The following is an 18,402-nucleotide window of genomic DNA, read 5'->3' as shown; positions in this document are numbered from 1 at the left end:
GTCCAAGTGGTGAAGGAAACAAGAACTGGTTGTGGTTTGTGATGGTTTGCTCAGAATATCACCTTTTGCAAAAATGCACAATGAGGGAATGAGAGGATTTTCGTGTGGCTGCAGCTCTAGGGTTTTTGAAAATGAACAGAAAAATGGTTTATATGCATCTGTTTAACCTTACTAATCCAAGTGCTAAGCTAGTTTTATGTAAAATGAATCAAATGCCAAAAATGCTAAGTGTGAGCAAATGGAAATGGAGGTGTGAATATTATGGTCGAATGGGCCTTCTATCATGCTGCCAATGACCATTCCTCATGCTGTTTTTGGTCTGCTCCTCAATTGCTAACTTTGCCTTGCTTACATGGAGCTATTTGCACAATTGCTAATTATGTACAAAGGGGAAAATGGGAGGTGTTTGTCTGCTCAGATGGGCCTGCAACAGGCTGCAGACAGACTGTATGTTTGCTGCTTTTATTCTGTACCAGCATGCTGTACCTGATTTGCTCAATGAACCAAAAATGCATAAAAATGCCAACTTTGTACCTTGGTCCAAAATGGTAGGAAAATGGTGATATGATGATGGTTTAAGGCTTGAGACAAGTCACAAATGTGATATGGAACATTTCCCAATTGGCAAAAATGGTGAAAAAGTCCATAAATCAAAAAGTCAACTGTGAGTCAAACTTTGATTTTAAAAGGAATAGGTCCAAAAATGCCATTTTGATTGGCAAGGTTTTAGGTCATGAAATTTATATTTTTGGAAAGAGGATGAAAAATGTGGTTTGTAGGAAAAAACCCCACCAAATTTGGCCTTATGGTTTGAGAGTTATGGCTTGTTGAAGTTCAAAAATTGATGAAAATGATTTGATCATATCTTGACAACCACACATGGGATTTTGATGTTCTTGGACTTTTTGAAAATGGGAGAACAAGATCTTCAACTTTCATGTTGGGCAAAAATTCATTTGAAGCTTGTATCATGATGTAAGTTTGAGATCAAGAAGTTTCCATTTTTGGCAGTTGAAATTACAGGTCCACTTTCTATTTCTGGAAAAATTTCTGATTGACTTGATTTTCTTCCATGATGAGGTTGCACATGATATATGAGGCTTATACAAGCATGAATGAGCTTCTTCAAATCAATTCTATCCATCAAATCTCTGATTAAATCCACAGTTGACCAAGTTTGACTGTCTGTTGACTTTCTAGGGTTTTGGATGACTGATGCACTTCTGATGATTTCCAAACCCTAATTCCTTGAGAACTTGATTTCAAATGATGTCTCAAGTTGTATGAACCTTTGATTATTGATCATGGTGCCCAAATTCTGCAAGAATGGCCACCATCCATTGCTTTGACTGACTATTGGCTGACTTTGACCTAATTGCTTCATCTGCAATCAACAAGGTTAGACTGACAATATTTTTGTACTTTTTGGTTAATAAACATATGAAAGCAAAGATATACAAATGCAAAGTATGCTTGGTGATCAAGGAACAAACCACAAGGCAATCTACCCACTAGGAGGGGACAAAGGCATGCAATGATCCTTGAGGTTATGATATGAATGATATGGGCCATGAGGGATCTTAGGGCCCAAAATTGGGGTCTTACACATCCAAATCTTCCACTAATTCTTCTTGATAGGCCAGCTCACCACAAGATTCTAGCTCGTGCAACATCGCTTCGATCTCTCGTTCCTCATTGTCGGTTAACACATTGTATGCTCCGATAAGGGATCTTTCCAAAGGATTAGAAATATGGATTTGATTCACGACCTCCACTACTTCCTCTTCACTTGCATCAATTCGAAAAGAATCATGCTTGTCAGTTGGATGTTTCATTGCTTCGAAAAGGTTAAAAGTCACCTCTTCATCTTGCACTCTAACCTTCATTAGCCCATCATCTATGTCGATCATCATCCGAGCGGTCTTCATAAAAGGTCTTCCAAGGATTAGGGGTACATCGCGGTCCTCATCCATCTCTACTATTACAAAATCCACCGGAAACAAAAATTTGTCCACTTTTACGAGCATGTCTTAGGCAATTCCGTATGGTGAGGTTGTAGACTTGTCTGCTAGTTGTAGGGTCATTCTTGTTGATTTAATCTCCACATTTCCCAATCGTTTGACAATAGAAAGGGGGATTAAATTTATACTAGAGCCCAAATCTATCAAACCATTCCCAACGTATGTGCTTCCAATGGTTACCGGTAGGACAACCCGGCCCGGGTCGGACTCCTTCCTAGGTAAAGTCTTCTGGATGATTGCGCTACACCGTGCATCAAGAATTATGGTCTCATCTTCCACGTGTCGCCTTTTCTTGGTAAGAATGTCCTTCATAAATTTAGCATACCGTGGCATTTGTTCTAATGCATCAGCAAATGGAATGTTGATTTGGAGTTGCGTGAAGATGTCCATGAACCGTGCATAGTGCCTAGCATTGTCTTTCCTTGATGGAGCATGTGGATAGGGTAGATGTTGAGTTGGAATGACATTCACTCCCTTCTCAGATTTCTTCTTTTTCTTTGATTCAGCATCTTTTTTCCCTTCTAAATCAGTCTGCACAGCAGTGGGCAAAACCTGCTCTTTTCGCGGCGCGAACTGAGCATTTCCAGAAGCATTTTCCCCTTCACCAACTATATCTGTTTCTTCCAGCATCCCATCAGTGGTGTTCTCTTCTACAATTTCTTCACCTTTTTCACTTACCAACGCTTTACCGCTCCTTGTGACGACTGCTTTGCAATGCTCCTTTGGATTTGGTTGAGTGTTAGCAGAGAAAGAAGGCCCTGCGTTTTGTTCCGACAGTTGCTTCGCGAGTTGGCCTACTTGATTTTCCAGATTTTTAATTGCCGCCTCGTTACTCTTCTGATTTGCCATGGAAGCTTGCATGAATTGTTGAAGAGTGTCTTCTAGCTTGGAATTTCCTCCTTGCGACTGCTGACCTTGAGAGTTTGGTTGTTGGTAAGGGCTTTGCTGTTGATAATTCTGATTGTTGAACCTTGACGGTTGGTAGCCTTGATTGTTTCTTGGTTGATAGCCTTGATTGTTAGGCTGCTGTCTTTGATATCCCTGGTTTTGGTTGTTCACATAACTCACTTCTTCTTGGGGTGGAGGACAAAAACCAGTAGGGTGATCCCCTTGACACAACTCGCAACATGCTACTTGATGCTGAACTTGAAACCCTTGAATCTCTTTTATTTGCTGTGGAAGCTTGGCCATTTGTTGAGTAAGAAGCTCCACTTGTTGAGAGAGTAGCTTGTTTTGAGCAAGGATGGCATCATTTGTATTCAACTCTAGAACTCCAGGCTTACGTTGTGACGGGCTACGATCATGTTGACCTTGATGATCATTACAGGCCATCCGTTCAATTATGACTTTAGCTTCTTCCGCAGTTTTTGATATAAGCGATCCACCCGCGGTGGCGTCCAGAAGTGTCTTATGAGTTGATTGGAGACCATTCAAAAAAATATGGATTTGAGTAAGCTCATCAAAACCATGTCCCTTACACTTCCTCAACATTGATTTGAATCTCTCCCAAGCTTCATTTAGAGATTCGCTGCCTCCTTGAGTGAATACCGCTATAGCCGTTTTGGCTTCCATGAATCGGGATTGAGGGAAGTATCTTTCTAAGAACTTTTCTTCTAACAAATTCCAATCCGTCATCACTCTTGATTCTTGATCAAGGTACCACTCTTTTGCCTTTCCCACTAAGGAGTGTGGGAACATCCTCTTGAATAACGTTTCTTCACCCGCTTCGTCTATTCCCGTAGAACCCGCAATCTCATAGAATTTGATGAGATGGGTATACGGATCTTCGTGATCCATTCCGGTGAATGGAGTTGCATAGAGAAGTTGGAGGATTCCGGTCTTCATCTCCGTATTTCTTCCTCCTCGGGCAAATTGAGCATTCCTTCTTGGACTATTAGCGGACATTTCGGTATGATTATCCTCCGCCATGTTTCCTTCACAAGCCTCTACAACCACTTCTTCGATTGGAACAAGTGCGGAAGTAGATGCTTCTTCTCTCCGGTTCCTCTCTTCGGCTAGTTTCCTTCTTCTTCGTGTTTTGCTATTGAGCTTCCGAAGTGTTCTTTCAATTTCAGGATCGAATTGAAGTTGCTCCTCGGTTGCTTTTCCTCGCATGCACTAGAATCTACAAAACTAACAAACCAAGTGAAACAAAAGAGGGATAGTAATAAATGTAACAAAACTTAAAACAATGAATTATTGCGATGCTTGTAATATCGACACCAATCCCGGGCAACGGCGCCAATTTGTTGAAAAGTATATCTTCGGCAAATATTTTTTTGTATCGTATCCACAGAGATTGGGTAATATTACCGCCGTTCTATAATTCAAATGTTATAAGTTTAGAAAGTAACAGGGTTGTTTTGTTTGGAGAAATATTTTGTGAGTGAAAATTAACAAAACTATGAAGTGGTTTTAGTCAAATATAAAAGCTTGGCAAGATTGGAGTTCACTATTTCAAATGTCTATGATTCCCTATGATAAATAAATAGATTCAAGATGATTGATGATGTTCAAATATCCTCTCAAAGTCATTTATGTCTAAATGATATCGTGATAATCACTATATTGATCCTTAGACGATCTCTCCACCTAACTATCAATATAGCAATCTTTAATGTTCAATATCAAAGAATAGTAATGAATAAATCTATCTCTACAACTTATTCACTACTTGAAAATCTGTTTTATGTCTAAACTTGAGTAATCTCTCTCGACAACTACTCAAATCTGGTTTTCAACTTAAAGCAAAAACAGTATTCAATACATCAACAATCTTTATCTCATATATAAATCAAAGTGAATACATAAACAGATGAGAATAGCTACTACCTCCAATCTTGACAAAAGGGAGTTTAGCTCCTCATCACCATTGTTACAAAGCAGAAAGTTCAATAAGAAAAACTCTGTTTTTCTCTATCACAAAAGCTCTACAGCACAATGTGTGAATGAATATCGAATAATGTTTCAATCCCCTAGGTTAAACTATTTTGTCTCTACCAAAAAGGTTGACATTTCCCTAATTGGACTTTGTCATCTAAAGCAGAAAAGCAATTCCCAGGCAGACATCAAAATGGCAATTAACTTTTCCTGCACAGCAGCACTTTTGACCCTTGGTCAGCTTGCTGGATTCGCAGCCTTCACGGCGCGAAGGAAGTTCGCGGCGCGAACTGTTGCTTCTCCAGCTTCCTTGTTTGGCAAGCTTCCTCCAAAATGTATTGTTGCAATCCAAGGTCTTGCTTATCCACAATTCTACACAACTAACAAAAAATGTGAAATAACTATTCAAAACAAAATAAATTAAACCTAATTGCATTTATACAAAATAATGAAGATAAAAGTGTGTAATTAAATCAAAACTTGGTAAAAGGGACCATTAAAATGGTATAAAAAGCAGTACAAATTGGTCCCTAACAGATTCATCATTTAATCAGTAGTTGGAAAAGTTACCAAATTTGGAAATAGTTGACTTTCCATTTAGGGCAAGTTTTTATGGTTTTTGCACCCACTTTAAGCCTATATTCCATCTAGATGCAAGCTCCATTTGAAAATTTCTCCTACATAAAAGTTGTTTCTCTTGTTCCAAGCTTTCTTGAGATATAACGTTTGTTTCATTTAGATTAAAATTGAGAAAGTTATGCTTGGTCAAAGTAAGACATTATTTTAGGACATAGAAAATTTTCTAAGTCCAAAATTTGCAAAATTTGTCAAGAATTATGGGCCAGATTTATTGCACTTCAAGGCATCTTTTGAAAACACTTTCTTCATGACAGTTGTACCTTGATATGTCCTCTTTCACACCTTTTTGGAACCACCTCATTTGGATCATTGGTTTGGAAGATACACTCATCTAAAGTTGGTATCATAGGCTGAATTTTTTGACAGCATTTAGGCCAAACTGGCCCAACCATTTTGCAGCTATGGGACCTGAACTTTATGGCCATTTTTCACCTCTTTCCACTCATAATTTTAACTTGTGTTCAACATGAAAGATGTTAAGTTTCATTCCCTATTTCTACTGTTTGCATTGCCTTGCCATTTGGACATGTATTCATCAAGTTACAATGCCTTAAAGTCACCCTGTTGGACTTATTTCCATGTCTTGCTGCATAAACCAACCAGCCCTTGCATTTCCTCATTTGGCCATTTGCTTTATGCACTTTTGTTGTCAACTCATTTAAGCTTTTCCATAATTAGATCTTCTAATACACCTCACCTTTTGCACCACTTTTTGCATCATTGTGTCATGAACCAAACCATACCCTTAAACCCATTCAAAAACTTAAAACCCTACATATTTAAGACTTGGAAACCCTAATCTGAGAGGGAGGCTGCTACATTTTCGACCTAAGCAAGAGCAAGGCAAGGGCAAGGCTGTTTCTCACTTCCATTTTCCATTTCTTCAAGTTTGCAACACCATTGAAATATCTTCCTTCTCTTTCCTCTCATCCCAACAAGAAGCAGTGAACTGTCTCCACTAGGTAATCTCTTTATTCCAACCTTCCATGGCCATGAATACTTTGCTTGCTCATTGTTGTTTTTCATGCTTGCAATGCTTATGCTTACTATTGTTTTCATGCTATGGCCATGCTCTTATCATGTTGTCTTTTTTTCATGTTAACATCGTGCACTACTTGTCCATGAAACCCTCACCATGAGGCTGTGTTTTGAATTGGAATTCATGCTGTTATTTTTTCACTCATATCCATGTTCATGAGCCTCCCTTGCTGTCCATATTTCTCTATGATAAGATCATTATTTTTCATGAAATAAAACACCATTGTGCTCTACTCACTTAGTACTAGAAGTTTGCTTTTTACATCTCGCCATTTCGTGAACCATAGCATGAGTTATGTAGTGTGGAAGTTGGAGAGGATGGCCTGCGTTTTCACGCGTTACAGCATGCATGTGTAAGGTTGTTTTACGTTTTGCATGAGGAATGACGCGTGGCTTCATGACGGACGTCCGATCATGCGCGTCCCGTCTTCATCACGACCATCCGTTTCTTTTTTGTCACTTAGTGACTTAAGTTCAGCCTTGCCCAATTGATTAATAAGTTACATGATTTTAATGAATGTACATTCATTTTCTGCTGTCACACGCATGGGTTTCGCTGGACCGGGCCTGGCGTTTCCTTCCCACCTTTCGCTACCTGCACCCCTGCGCTAGGCCCACTACCATATTTCATTTATTTTCATTCTCTCCTTTTTATTCTTTATTCTTATTTTTATTCTGTTTTGTTTTAATTATTTAAAAATATTTCATTTATTCATAAAAATACAAAAAAATATTTTTTACTTTCCTTAATGGTTTATTTAATTTATTTAATTTTTATTTTCATATTTTATTTAATGTTAATATTTTATTTTAATTATTTGTTTCAATTAGTCCATTTTAACACACTTATTTGTATTTATTTTATTTTCTTGACTTAAAATTATTTTTAGGTTCTGATTTTTGGGATGAGGGTTGACCAATGTCTCATGGTCAACCTGACCTTTTATTGGAATTTTATTTCCCATTTTTAATTTATTTTGGGTTTATTTTTGACCTAGTTTGCTTGGTTTACTTTACATTTGACTTCTGTTTTATTTCAATTAATTTATACACTAATTTTCATTATTTTAAAAATCGTTTTGGGGGATGATGATGTCCTGGCCCCACCTCTCTTAATTTATTTTTTTCATAATTTATTGAATTAATTTACTATTTATTTGATATTTTTTAAGTTGACTTGACTTTTCAGTTGACTTTTCTATGATTGATGTTTGACTTAGGGATTACTTAAGGCAATTGAAGAGATCTTTTGATCCTCCCTTGTCCATCTCATATGCCACATATTAGAGGATTTTCATCTTGATTTTATTTTATCCTTGCATCATTTCCCGATTAAATTATTCATTGATTCTTTGTGTGTATAGTTTCACTTGTCTGATTCATCTGATATTTTTTACACTTGTTTCTTTCATCCATGCTTCTATTGTTTGATTGTTTAACATGTTTATACTTCTCATGCATTTTCTAATGCTTCATTATTTCATTCTTTGATTATTTGACTTGACCATGTACCTGTTATTTATCTGATTGTTTGATTAACTGTTGCCTACTTGTATGGTGTATGAGGCATATATTTTTATTGATTGATTGCCATGAACAATCCTCATTCATAACAAATGTACCCCTCTCCCATGAAGTGTATAATGTTTATTCTTTCATTCTTTATTCATCTGTTAATACAAGAAATAAAATGAACATCCGATAACCATTTCAAAACAAGATCAAAACCTCGATCCAACGTCGAGTAACCATTTTCAAAACTTAACAGAACCAGCACGTATTCATTCATTCCTTTTGTAAGTCGATTGCTTCATGCATCGCCATTTCTCTTGTAAGTCGATTGCTTCATGCATCGCCATCTACCTTTTGTAAGTCGATTGCTTCATGCATCGCCATCTACCCTTACCCTTATCCTTTTCTTGCTCCATTCGTCGATTCTTGTCCCGATTGGGTAGCACCCATTAGGTAGAACCCTTTTGTATGATAACATAGGTAGTATTCCCTCATTCTTTTGTATGATAACATAGGTAGAACTCCCTTATTCTTTGCATGCTAACATTAGGTAGATGTTCCCATTTCTAAATCCTAACACATAAGTACATATTGCATGACAACTTTAGGGCAGAGCTTCCCCATTTTTTAGACCTTCCGTGCGTCTCCGATCCTGTGGCATGTCAAGTCCGTCCTATTGCAAAGAGGTAACCGCCTAAGACTTGATTCAGCGAGCTGCGACACCTGCTGCTAGGACGTGACCACATTGCCCACTCTCTTTTGACACAACTGGTGTCCTCCTTTGTAAGTCCATGTTCAGATGGCAACCCGTAGTTAGTCGAACTACGAAAACTCTGATTCTCATGTTCAGATGAGATACGTAGGCACGAGACGCGATGTCTTGCCGAGTTTTTGATTGACAACTAACAACTAATCCTTGCTTGCTCTCGCCCTCGTTGCGATTCCTTTTCTCTCGCCCTCGTTGTGATCGAGACCTTCCCTTTCTCTTGCCCTAGTTGCAATCGAGACCCTTGTTCCCGTAGTTAGCTGAACTACGTTTTGCTCTGATTCTCATTCCAGATGAGATACGTAGGCATAAGACGCGATGTCTTAGCGAGCATACATCTCCTTCACCCATAGGTAGCCGAGCTACGAATACTCTGATTCTCATATTCAGATGAGATACGTATGTAGTGGATGCGACATCCGTGCAAGTCATTTTATTTTGACCCTCTCTTTTAGTAAATAGTATATTAGATAAACCCACACCCTTTAGACAAGAACAACAAGAGTGGATCCCGTAGAGTACTACGGATGCGTAGGGGTGCTAATACCTTCCCTTCGCATAATCGACTCCCGAACCCAAGATTTGGTTGCGAGACCTTGTCTTTTCCTTTTCTTTCTCCAGGTTTACTTCGAGCGTTTCCTTTCCCTCCTTTGGGATAAATAGCGCACGGTGGCGACTCTTCTGTCATTTCTTTCTCGCCGGTTGTTTTTTCGCACACTATATTTTTTTAGGCTGCGACACTTGACACGGACCGTGTCAGGCAAAGGAGGGCGTGTTAAAGAATACAGTGGCCTGACACGGCCATCCGTGTCAACTGACATGGGCCGTGTCAAGCACCACACTCAGCCGTGTCACCCATGCCACGGGCCGTGTCAGCCCAAGCCCAAAAATTCAGTTTTTCTCGGGCTTTTGTTCGTCGGGCTGTTTAGAGATATTTTTGGACCTGTCCAACTGCTGCTTGGAATTTTCACTATAAAAGAGGATATTCTGCCAAAGGAAAAAGTATCTTGGAATACGGCAAAATACAGTATTGTGAAGCAATCAACTATTACAGAGATCAAGGCATTCGAAGAGCTAAAGGTTTTCATGAGCGGGAGCGATTGAAGATCAAAGTCATCCAATTACTTGTAATTTGTAAATTTTAACTTGAATTTGTTTTAAACAATATGAGTAGCTAAACCCCTAATGCTAGGGGGTGTCCCTAATTTAGAATTGTAACGAATTTGAGTTTACATTTGCATTTATAATATTGTTTTTACGGTAACCTTTTGATGTGTTTATTACTTTCTCTTTCGGACAAATCGAGATCGATTTATGGTTATCAATTAAGTTGGACCGCCATTGATAAGGTTTTCATAAGGTTACTCTACAGTTGATATCACCTAGGACTAGGGATACCCTGTATGAACCAGAGTATTCTTGATATTATACAGCTTAACTTCACCCTAATTGGTTATGGACATGGAAATTAGGGTAGATTTATTAAAGGTTTTCTCACCAAGGACTTGGGAGAAAATACCCTTAAGAACTGGTAGTAATTGATATTTGTTGATGCAATAGTGACTCAGAGTTGTTACAGGGATAAATCATACACCTTCCCTGGCATTGTTCCTTTTTCTCTATAAACCCTTATTTTCATCCTTATTTACCTTTACTTTTATTATTATATTTTTACACCTAAAAAACCAAATTAATACTTTTTGTTTAATTGAATGATAGTTTAAACTCAATATTAACTTGCAGTCCTTGAGATCGACATTCGGGGAATTTCCCCCTTATTACTATAAAAGACAAAATAGTACACTTACTATTTTCCCGATCACCTTGGTTCCAGGGTTTTCTCTGATTCGACCAGTTTCCTTCTTGCTGATTTCGACCAGTCGAATTTTTATAGCCTCCTCTATCTTTATTGCCATTCTAGCTTCCTTTGTCACTTCTTTCTTTTGCTGATTGAGCCTGCAAAGCCATATCACTCTTCGACTTTCCTGCAGCTGTTTCAACCATTCTTTGTTCATGAGATTCAAGCGTCCCTTGAAGCTATTCCTTTGTCAATTTTGACAAATCCTTCGACTCTTCTATGGCTACTACCACGTGGTCGAACTTCAGAGCCAACGACCTCAAGATCTTTCCAACAATAGATCTTGATGTCAACACTTCTCCATATACCTTTATTTAATTCACCAGTTTCGTTACATTGGTGGAGAAAACAGTTATACTTTCATTGTCTTCCATCTGAAGCAATTCATACATTCTTTTGTGAGATTGTAACCTCATCTCTTTCACCTTCTTTGCACAAATGATTTCTCCAGAATTGCCCATGCTTTTTTCGCTGACTCTATATCACTAACCTTTTCAAATTTATCTGCATCAACACATTGATGGATTATAAAGAGAGCTTCATAGTCTTTCTTCTTCAATTCATTATGTGTAACCTTTTCTTGATTTGTCACGTCTTCTGCAAGCGTTGCTACTCCTTCCTTCATAAGATCCCAAAGATCTTGATAACAGAACACAACCTCTATCTGCTTGCACTAATTTTCGTAATTGTAGTTCTTGAGAATCAGAGGATTTGCTGGAAAATGCCTGTTTGGATGATTCGTTGCCATTGTGATTTTCTTCCCACGAATCGTTTAAAACAGAGCTCTTGATACCAGATGTTGGAAATTCCCCAAAACCTATGATGAATTTCAATCAATCTTGATGAATAAGATTGTTATTCCCCACACAATGACAGTAAAAGAAAAGAACAATGGATAAAGAAAGAAAGTAAAGAACAATGAAGGAGAAGAAGAATTAAATTCTGCAGAGTTTCTCTCTGCCCACAAACTGTGGAAAACTTCTTATTCACTTTGCAACTGCAACATACTGTGAATTACAATGTTAGGAATACTCTATTCACTTCATTACAAAAATAAGGGTTACTCACTCTATTTATAGATTTAGGTTAACTTGGACCTCAAGCCAAAGCCCAAACCTATAAAAGCCCAAAATAGCTAACACTACTAAACTAAGGATGAGTCGAAATCCTGTGGAAAGCAACATGTTCTGACACTTCGACACACTAACACAACTCAACATACTAGGTGGTTCGACACTTCCTTGTTCTGTCGAGAAGCCTACTTCGACACAAGGAGTTATAATTCAAGACACCATCTAATTTATTGTGTATAAACTATCTACATTCATCATAACTCTTAGTCTTCTGAACACTTTGATCTGCTCTCCTCTTGTCATGATGTCTACAATCTGATTCTCAATTCTGCAGTGTTCCACATTCACCTTTCCATCTACTACCTTCTCTCGAAGATAATGGAACCTCATGTTGATGTGCTTGCTTTGACCATGTGCTATCAGATTCTTCGCCAGATTGATATCTGACATGTTATCGATCTTCATGGTAATTGTTCCATGACCCTTTGTTGTTATCTCTTCGACCAGATTTACCATCCATGTTGCTTGACATGCACAAAGAGAAGCATCTATGTATTTTTCTTCGTACGTCGATAATGTCACTACTGGCTCTTTTCTCGAACTCCAAGTAACTGGTGTACCACCTAACATAAACACGTAGCCAGCTGTGAATTTTCGATCCTCAACATCATTACACCAACTTGAGTCGGTGTATCTAACTAATTTGCATTCTTTTCCTTCATCAACTGCAGGAAACAGAATGCCATAGTCGAGAGTTCCTTTCAAATACCTTAGTTTCCTTCATCAAATACCTTTGGCTTCTGCATGAATCTACTCACCATACCTACACTGTATGCTAAGTCAGGTCTTGTGTGACAAAATGTATCGAAGTGACCCAATAAGTTTCTAAATTGGGTTAGGTCGACATCATCTTCATCTGAATCTTTCGACAGTTGTAATCTGGGCTCAGCTGGAGTCGAAGTTTGATTGCAATCTTCCATCTCAAATGTCTTGAGAATTTTGCTTGCGTACCTTCTTTGATGCATCATCAAACCTCAACCACTCTTGTAGAATTCGATGCCAAGGAAATATGAAATATCACCCAGATCTGACATTTCGAATTTCTTATTGAGATCTCCTTTGAAGTATTTCTCACTTGTGTATTGATCTTAATCCAATATTAAAGTTTCTCCTTATGACCTAACAATTATCAAAGAAGTATTTTATTCATAAGTTTTTAAAAATATAAATAGAGTTTTTAAGAAGTCTTCCAAACGGCCTCTTATTTTCTAAATTTTAGATTTGAATTTTGTTAAATATGGATAATTTATTGTGTCACTCCATAGAGTGTCTTGCTTTGATATGGGTGATTGCTCATTTTCATAAGTTGACATCGGTCAATATATGAAGTTTTGGGTAAAATGTTCGAAGTCTTAGAAACTTTGATATGGGTGGTTGCTTTTAAAATAGTGTGAGTAAAATATTTTAAAAGATGTGTTCCTTGATAAGATTAGTGACATGTAAAATATGTAGTAAATGACAAGTCATTTATGACAAAGACTTATATGATTTTGGATTTTTCAGCCATCAACCAACTCTAACATTTATCATTTGTTAAACAATCAAAAATTTGAGTGATCTATTATTAGTATAATTTAAAATCTGTTGAAGAAGAACTCAGATAAATAATTGCAAACAAAATAAAGTAGAAGTCAATGTAAAAATATTAGTTATCATTTGAGGACAGAGTGTCGAATACTTAATATTTGAAAGCATAATTGTAATAAAAAATATATTATATACTAAATATATCATTCAACTTTCTATTATAATTGATTGACATATTTTTGTAAACAACTAAGATATCTCAAATTTTGTTGAGACATCGAGGCTGGATTTTTCTCAAACGTATTTTTTTGAAAAGATTTAATTTCATTTTGATTAAACCAGGTTTAATTCAGAAAGATTTGATTTACTTAGGATTTATATTAGTAAAGCATTATGACATCATTTTTGAAAAAAATTAATTGGATTTTTTAAAATTAAAATTAAAAAATTAAGTTTCTTTAAAATTTTGGTCTGTTTTTATTATTGGACTTTTTGGTCCGACGTTATCTCTATATCTTTATATAAAGAGATTATTCAGCTCGTGGAAGATATAGCTTTTAGAGAATAGTCACGCCGTTGGATTTTTTGTGGTATCAAATTTTGTATTGTCTTTCTTGTGTTGAACTCTATCATTGTCATTCTTTTTATTTAGGTATAATAGAATTTTTTATGTGTACTTGTGAAGTTTATTACCCCTCTCTCTCTCTCTCATATATATATATATATTTATATATATATATATATATATATATATATATATATATATATATATATATATATATATATATATATATATATATATAACTATTCTATCAAACTAGTTACCAATTATTTATATCTCTTATTTATTATTTACTTAATTATTTATCGAGCATTTTAGATCATCTTGTCACACACATTATTTCAACATTGTGTGTGACATCTTATTATTTATCAAATATAATTTCAATTGGTATCAAAGTTGATTAGATATGTTAAAGATTATGAAAACAAAAAATGATATATATTTACAATTGTTAAAACCCAACATATCTATTACAAGCCCAAAACACAACCTATTATCATATTAACAGCCCAAAACACAACCTATACACGGGAACCAAAAAACCAATCCAAAGTCTGACGAACCGAACTGCCTATTAGACCCAGTGCTCGTCTCACTTTGCGCAACCCCTCCACCACTTGCGTCACTTTGTGCTGCCACACAAGCTCCGTCATTAACTTCACTCTGCGCATATCTCATCTTCCTTAAATTCATTTATATTTTATGGATCCTTCAAACATATTTTCTCTTTATCACTTAAAGTTTTAAAATATATTTCAAAAATCAACTATTAAATCTACTACCTCCTCCGATATTTTAGTTTAATAAAAGATTATTTCATATTTTTAGATTTTTTTAAATAATCAATATATTAAAAAATATTTAAAAATGAATTATATTTAAAAAATAGAAAAAATATCTTTTTTATTAAGGTGAACAATTCGATACTATTGAATTTAGATTGATTCAGTTACAGTAAATCAATCAAACATCTAATTCAATACCAGCAGTATCACTTTTATTTTAACAAATTAATGGGTATCAGAACCTTACTGGTTAAGACTAATTAGTAGTTTCCACCTCGAAGGTGCTGCCAACAGAGTTAGTAACGTGATTTGAGTTTGATTTATAAGGTTAGACAGTCCTTTTCATCTACAATCAACTAAGTTTAATGACAGCTACCAAACATAACATAAAATACAACTAAAGTACAGATCTTTATCTTAAGCAATTTCATTTCATTTTGAATTGGAGAAGAACAATATAGGATGTTTAATACTACTAAACTTTGAAACTTCCCTAAATATATAGATAAAATCAACATCAATTTATTAATTAAATTGTCAAATGTATCAACCAACCACACGACTCTAAAACTAGACCTCTTTAACACCCGCAACAGTTCCATTGACTTTGTTGTTAATCTCTTTCACACCACTTGATTTCTCATCAACTTCAAAAGCAGAAACTGGAAAAGTCTTAAAAAGTCCAGCAGGAGTTTGAAAAGTGATTTTACCGGTAGGTGGATCATCAACATAAATATCACTAAGTGTAATCCAAATGAAAAGCTCTTTGGTTTTAACACCACTCAGTTTCTTAATCTTACCTTTTTCAACCTGAGCTGTCACTTCCGTAGCATAAGAAACAAGTTTTCCAATCTTTTCAAACTTGTGAGTTATGCTCTTCTTCTGTTTCAACCAAACGAAACCTGTTTCTTCGTTGTAACCAACTTCTATGATGTCTTTCAATGGTAATAGACCGTTGGGGAGAGCGATTTCTCTCAGAAGCTCTTTGGATTTCAGCTGACACATTTCGTCTCCATGGTATACCTCTGATTTCGATTTCATTTCTTCGGTTACCAAAGACATTCTTTTGAGTTACGTTGCTGTTATGTTACTCCAAGGAAGGTAAAGTTACTGTTTTTTGGTTTGTTTTGTTGTGTGGTTTCAATAGGTTGTGCTTGGGTTCTTATATACATCTCATTTTGTGAAATTAACCTTTTATCTTCCATTAATTTCAACAAATGCCATTGCCGTTCATTAATGCAACATTTAATTCCTTATCTTCCATAGCCATTAGCCACCCACTTAATTAAAATTAAATTAAAATGTTACAGCAAAATAATTTTTTATTCTTTGTTACGGCAAAATATTTTTATATTAAAATACATAATATTAAAATGTTTTATTAAAATACATAATATTAAAATGTTTTATTAACATGTAACCAATAGATTGGGATTATTTTTTTTAAATAATCAATTTTTTAAAAAAATTACAAAAAAATCCATAAATTCAAAAAAATTACATAAATGGGCAATTTTTGCCCTAATTTGTACATTGGCGCCATCCTAGATGGCGCCTACCCTTAAAAGTAGGGCAAGTCGCCACTAGGAGTGACGCCTACTCCTATTTTCTTTTTTTAATTTTTTTTTAATTTTTTTAATATGTTTTTAATTATTTTTTTAATTTTTTAAAATCTTTTTTAACTTATTTTAAATTTATTAATTTATATTTATTATAAATTATATTAATTTATATTAATTTATATACATGTAAATAAATAATATTATGTATATATTTGTAAAATACACAAGATATATATATATAGATATATATTAATTTATATTAATAAACATAATATATTTATATTAAAATAATACACAAGACAAATATTATAAAGTTTAATTAAAATGCATTATTAATTTGGGATTTTTACATATTATGCGGTCCCTGGTACGATCCGCACGGGGGAGGTCTAACTACTCGTCTAGACGGCTCACGTGGTGGTGGTGCTTCCCTATTCCCACCCCTAGTCGTAACGCGTCCCCTTGCCCTTTGCCGTTGTGGTTGGGTCAAAGTCCCTTCAATGTTGTAGGAAAGGCGAGTGCCCTCTGCGTCCTCAAAGCTTTGTCTCGGTGGGACAAACTGACTCCTGTTGGGTGCGTCCTCGAAATGTGGTCTTTGGTAGTTGAGGGTTGAATCGGGTTGGCTAAAGAACAATGTCTGTTGTGGTGTGTAGTAGTCTTGTTGGTAATCCTCTTGTATACCTATGTCGGGGCTAAGTGGAGGACTGGAAGAGCCCGGGACATCGTCGTGATGGAAGTGTTAGGATTGGTGTTGGTGGGGGGATTGAGTTTGTGGTAGGTGTTGGGACTGTTGATGGTGGTGGAAATGTTGAGGTTGGGGTTGAGTTTGTGGTATGTAGTGTTGATTTGGTTGGGGGGTGGACATGTGTTGTGGTGGTTGTTATTGGTAATACGGTGGTGGTGGTGGTTGGTAATACGGTGGTGGTGGTTGTTGTTGGTAATATTGTGGTGTTTGTTGTTGTTGGTAATATTGTGGTGTTTGTTGTTGTTGGGAATATTGTGGTGGTTATTGTTGTTGGAAATATGGTTGTTGCATTCGGGGATCGTCCAAATAGAACGGGTCAGACACAATCATTTCTGGAGTTGTATTTGCTCTATACCAATCCACATATTCCCTTGTCGGCTTCGTTTCGTTGGGCGCCACCGGAAATTGTAGAACATAGTGGGCACGCTCTTTCCACATTTTACGGAACTCCTTTGCAAATGCCTTCCAATTTTGGACATACCACTGGTGGCTGACTTTTTTAAGATGCCAAGGTTCCAAAGATATTGGGGGGCCTGGGATTTCTTGATGCATTCCGAATTGCAGTTTGACACGGTCACTTTGGTGCATCTCCACAGTGGTGAACCGCATGATAGTCGTTTTTGCTGTCCAAACAGCTGCATCTTCGGGGTTGGGTTGATGTTCCAATCCCAAATATGGTCTTCAAATAAACTGCAAAGAAAAAAATAAATATGTTATTTTTTGAGAATGCTTGATATTAATATATTAGTTAGAGGATGAATGATTTAGTGGTAATACATCTTGTGGTCGGAGACGATCCAAGAGTTGACGATAAAATATTATTTTATTTTTCGGGGTAAGACTGTAATCTAGTCCAGTTGCAATGAACCTAAACAAAAAAAGATAAATAATATTATTTACAAATATTTATAGAATAAATATACAAAATGAAATAACATCATAAATTTACCTAGTTGCGTAGGGGAAGGAGTAGACGTTAGGATTTTCGGGGGCTAGCCTCGGCAATCTCCACCACCCCCATGTTTGGAGCAAAAAAGCACATCCAGAAAATGTACGGTGGTCATTTTGTGCATTTTTACACAAAGAGCTATATAGGAAAGCCAATACAGCAGAACCCCAACTATACGTGCTTATTCTATCTATGTCCTCGAGCAAACTCAAGTACATAAAGTTTATGCTATTTCCCGTGCCTTCGGGAAATAGCAAGTTCCCAAATAATAACATAATGTAAAACCTTGTTTTTATTATTTTTTCTTGTTCGGACGAATCCTCAGTCAAAATTATAGCGTCGTGGTAGAATTGGAGGCTCGATAGTTTAATACCCTAGCCCCTTGCTTTCGCAGATCCCTCACCCTCGACTAGATTTACGCC

General features: G+C 36.2%; 1 protein-coding gene across 1 annotated transcript; it reads right to left on the bottom strand.

The window, feature by feature from the left end:
- Window positions 1–15,135: 15,135 nt before the first annotated feature.
- LOC127132259 (uncharacterized) lies at window positions 15,136–15,871 on the bottom strand. Its single transcript, XM_051061174.1, has one exon. The coding sequence runs from the start codon at window positions 15,784–15,786 to the stop codon at window positions 15,295–15,297; it is 492 nt and encodes a 163-aa protein (XP_050917131.1). The 5' UTR covers window positions 15,787–15,871; the 3' UTR covers window positions 15,136–15,294.
- Between the last annotated feature and the right edge of the window lie 2,531 nt (window positions 15,872–18,402).

This window comes from Lathyrus oleraceus, chromosome 3 (genome assembly GCF_024323335.1).
Source record: "Lathyrus oleraceus cultivar Zhongwan6 chromosome 3, CAAS_Psat_ZW6_1.0, whole genome shotgun sequence".
In the NCBI taxonomy this organism is placed as follows: Eukaryota; Viridiplantae; Streptophyta; class Magnoliopsida; order Fabales; family Fabaceae; genus Lathyrus; species Lathyrus oleraceus.
Note: the sequence above shows the minus strand (reverse complement) of the source record. Positions and strands in the feature narration are given on the sequence as shown.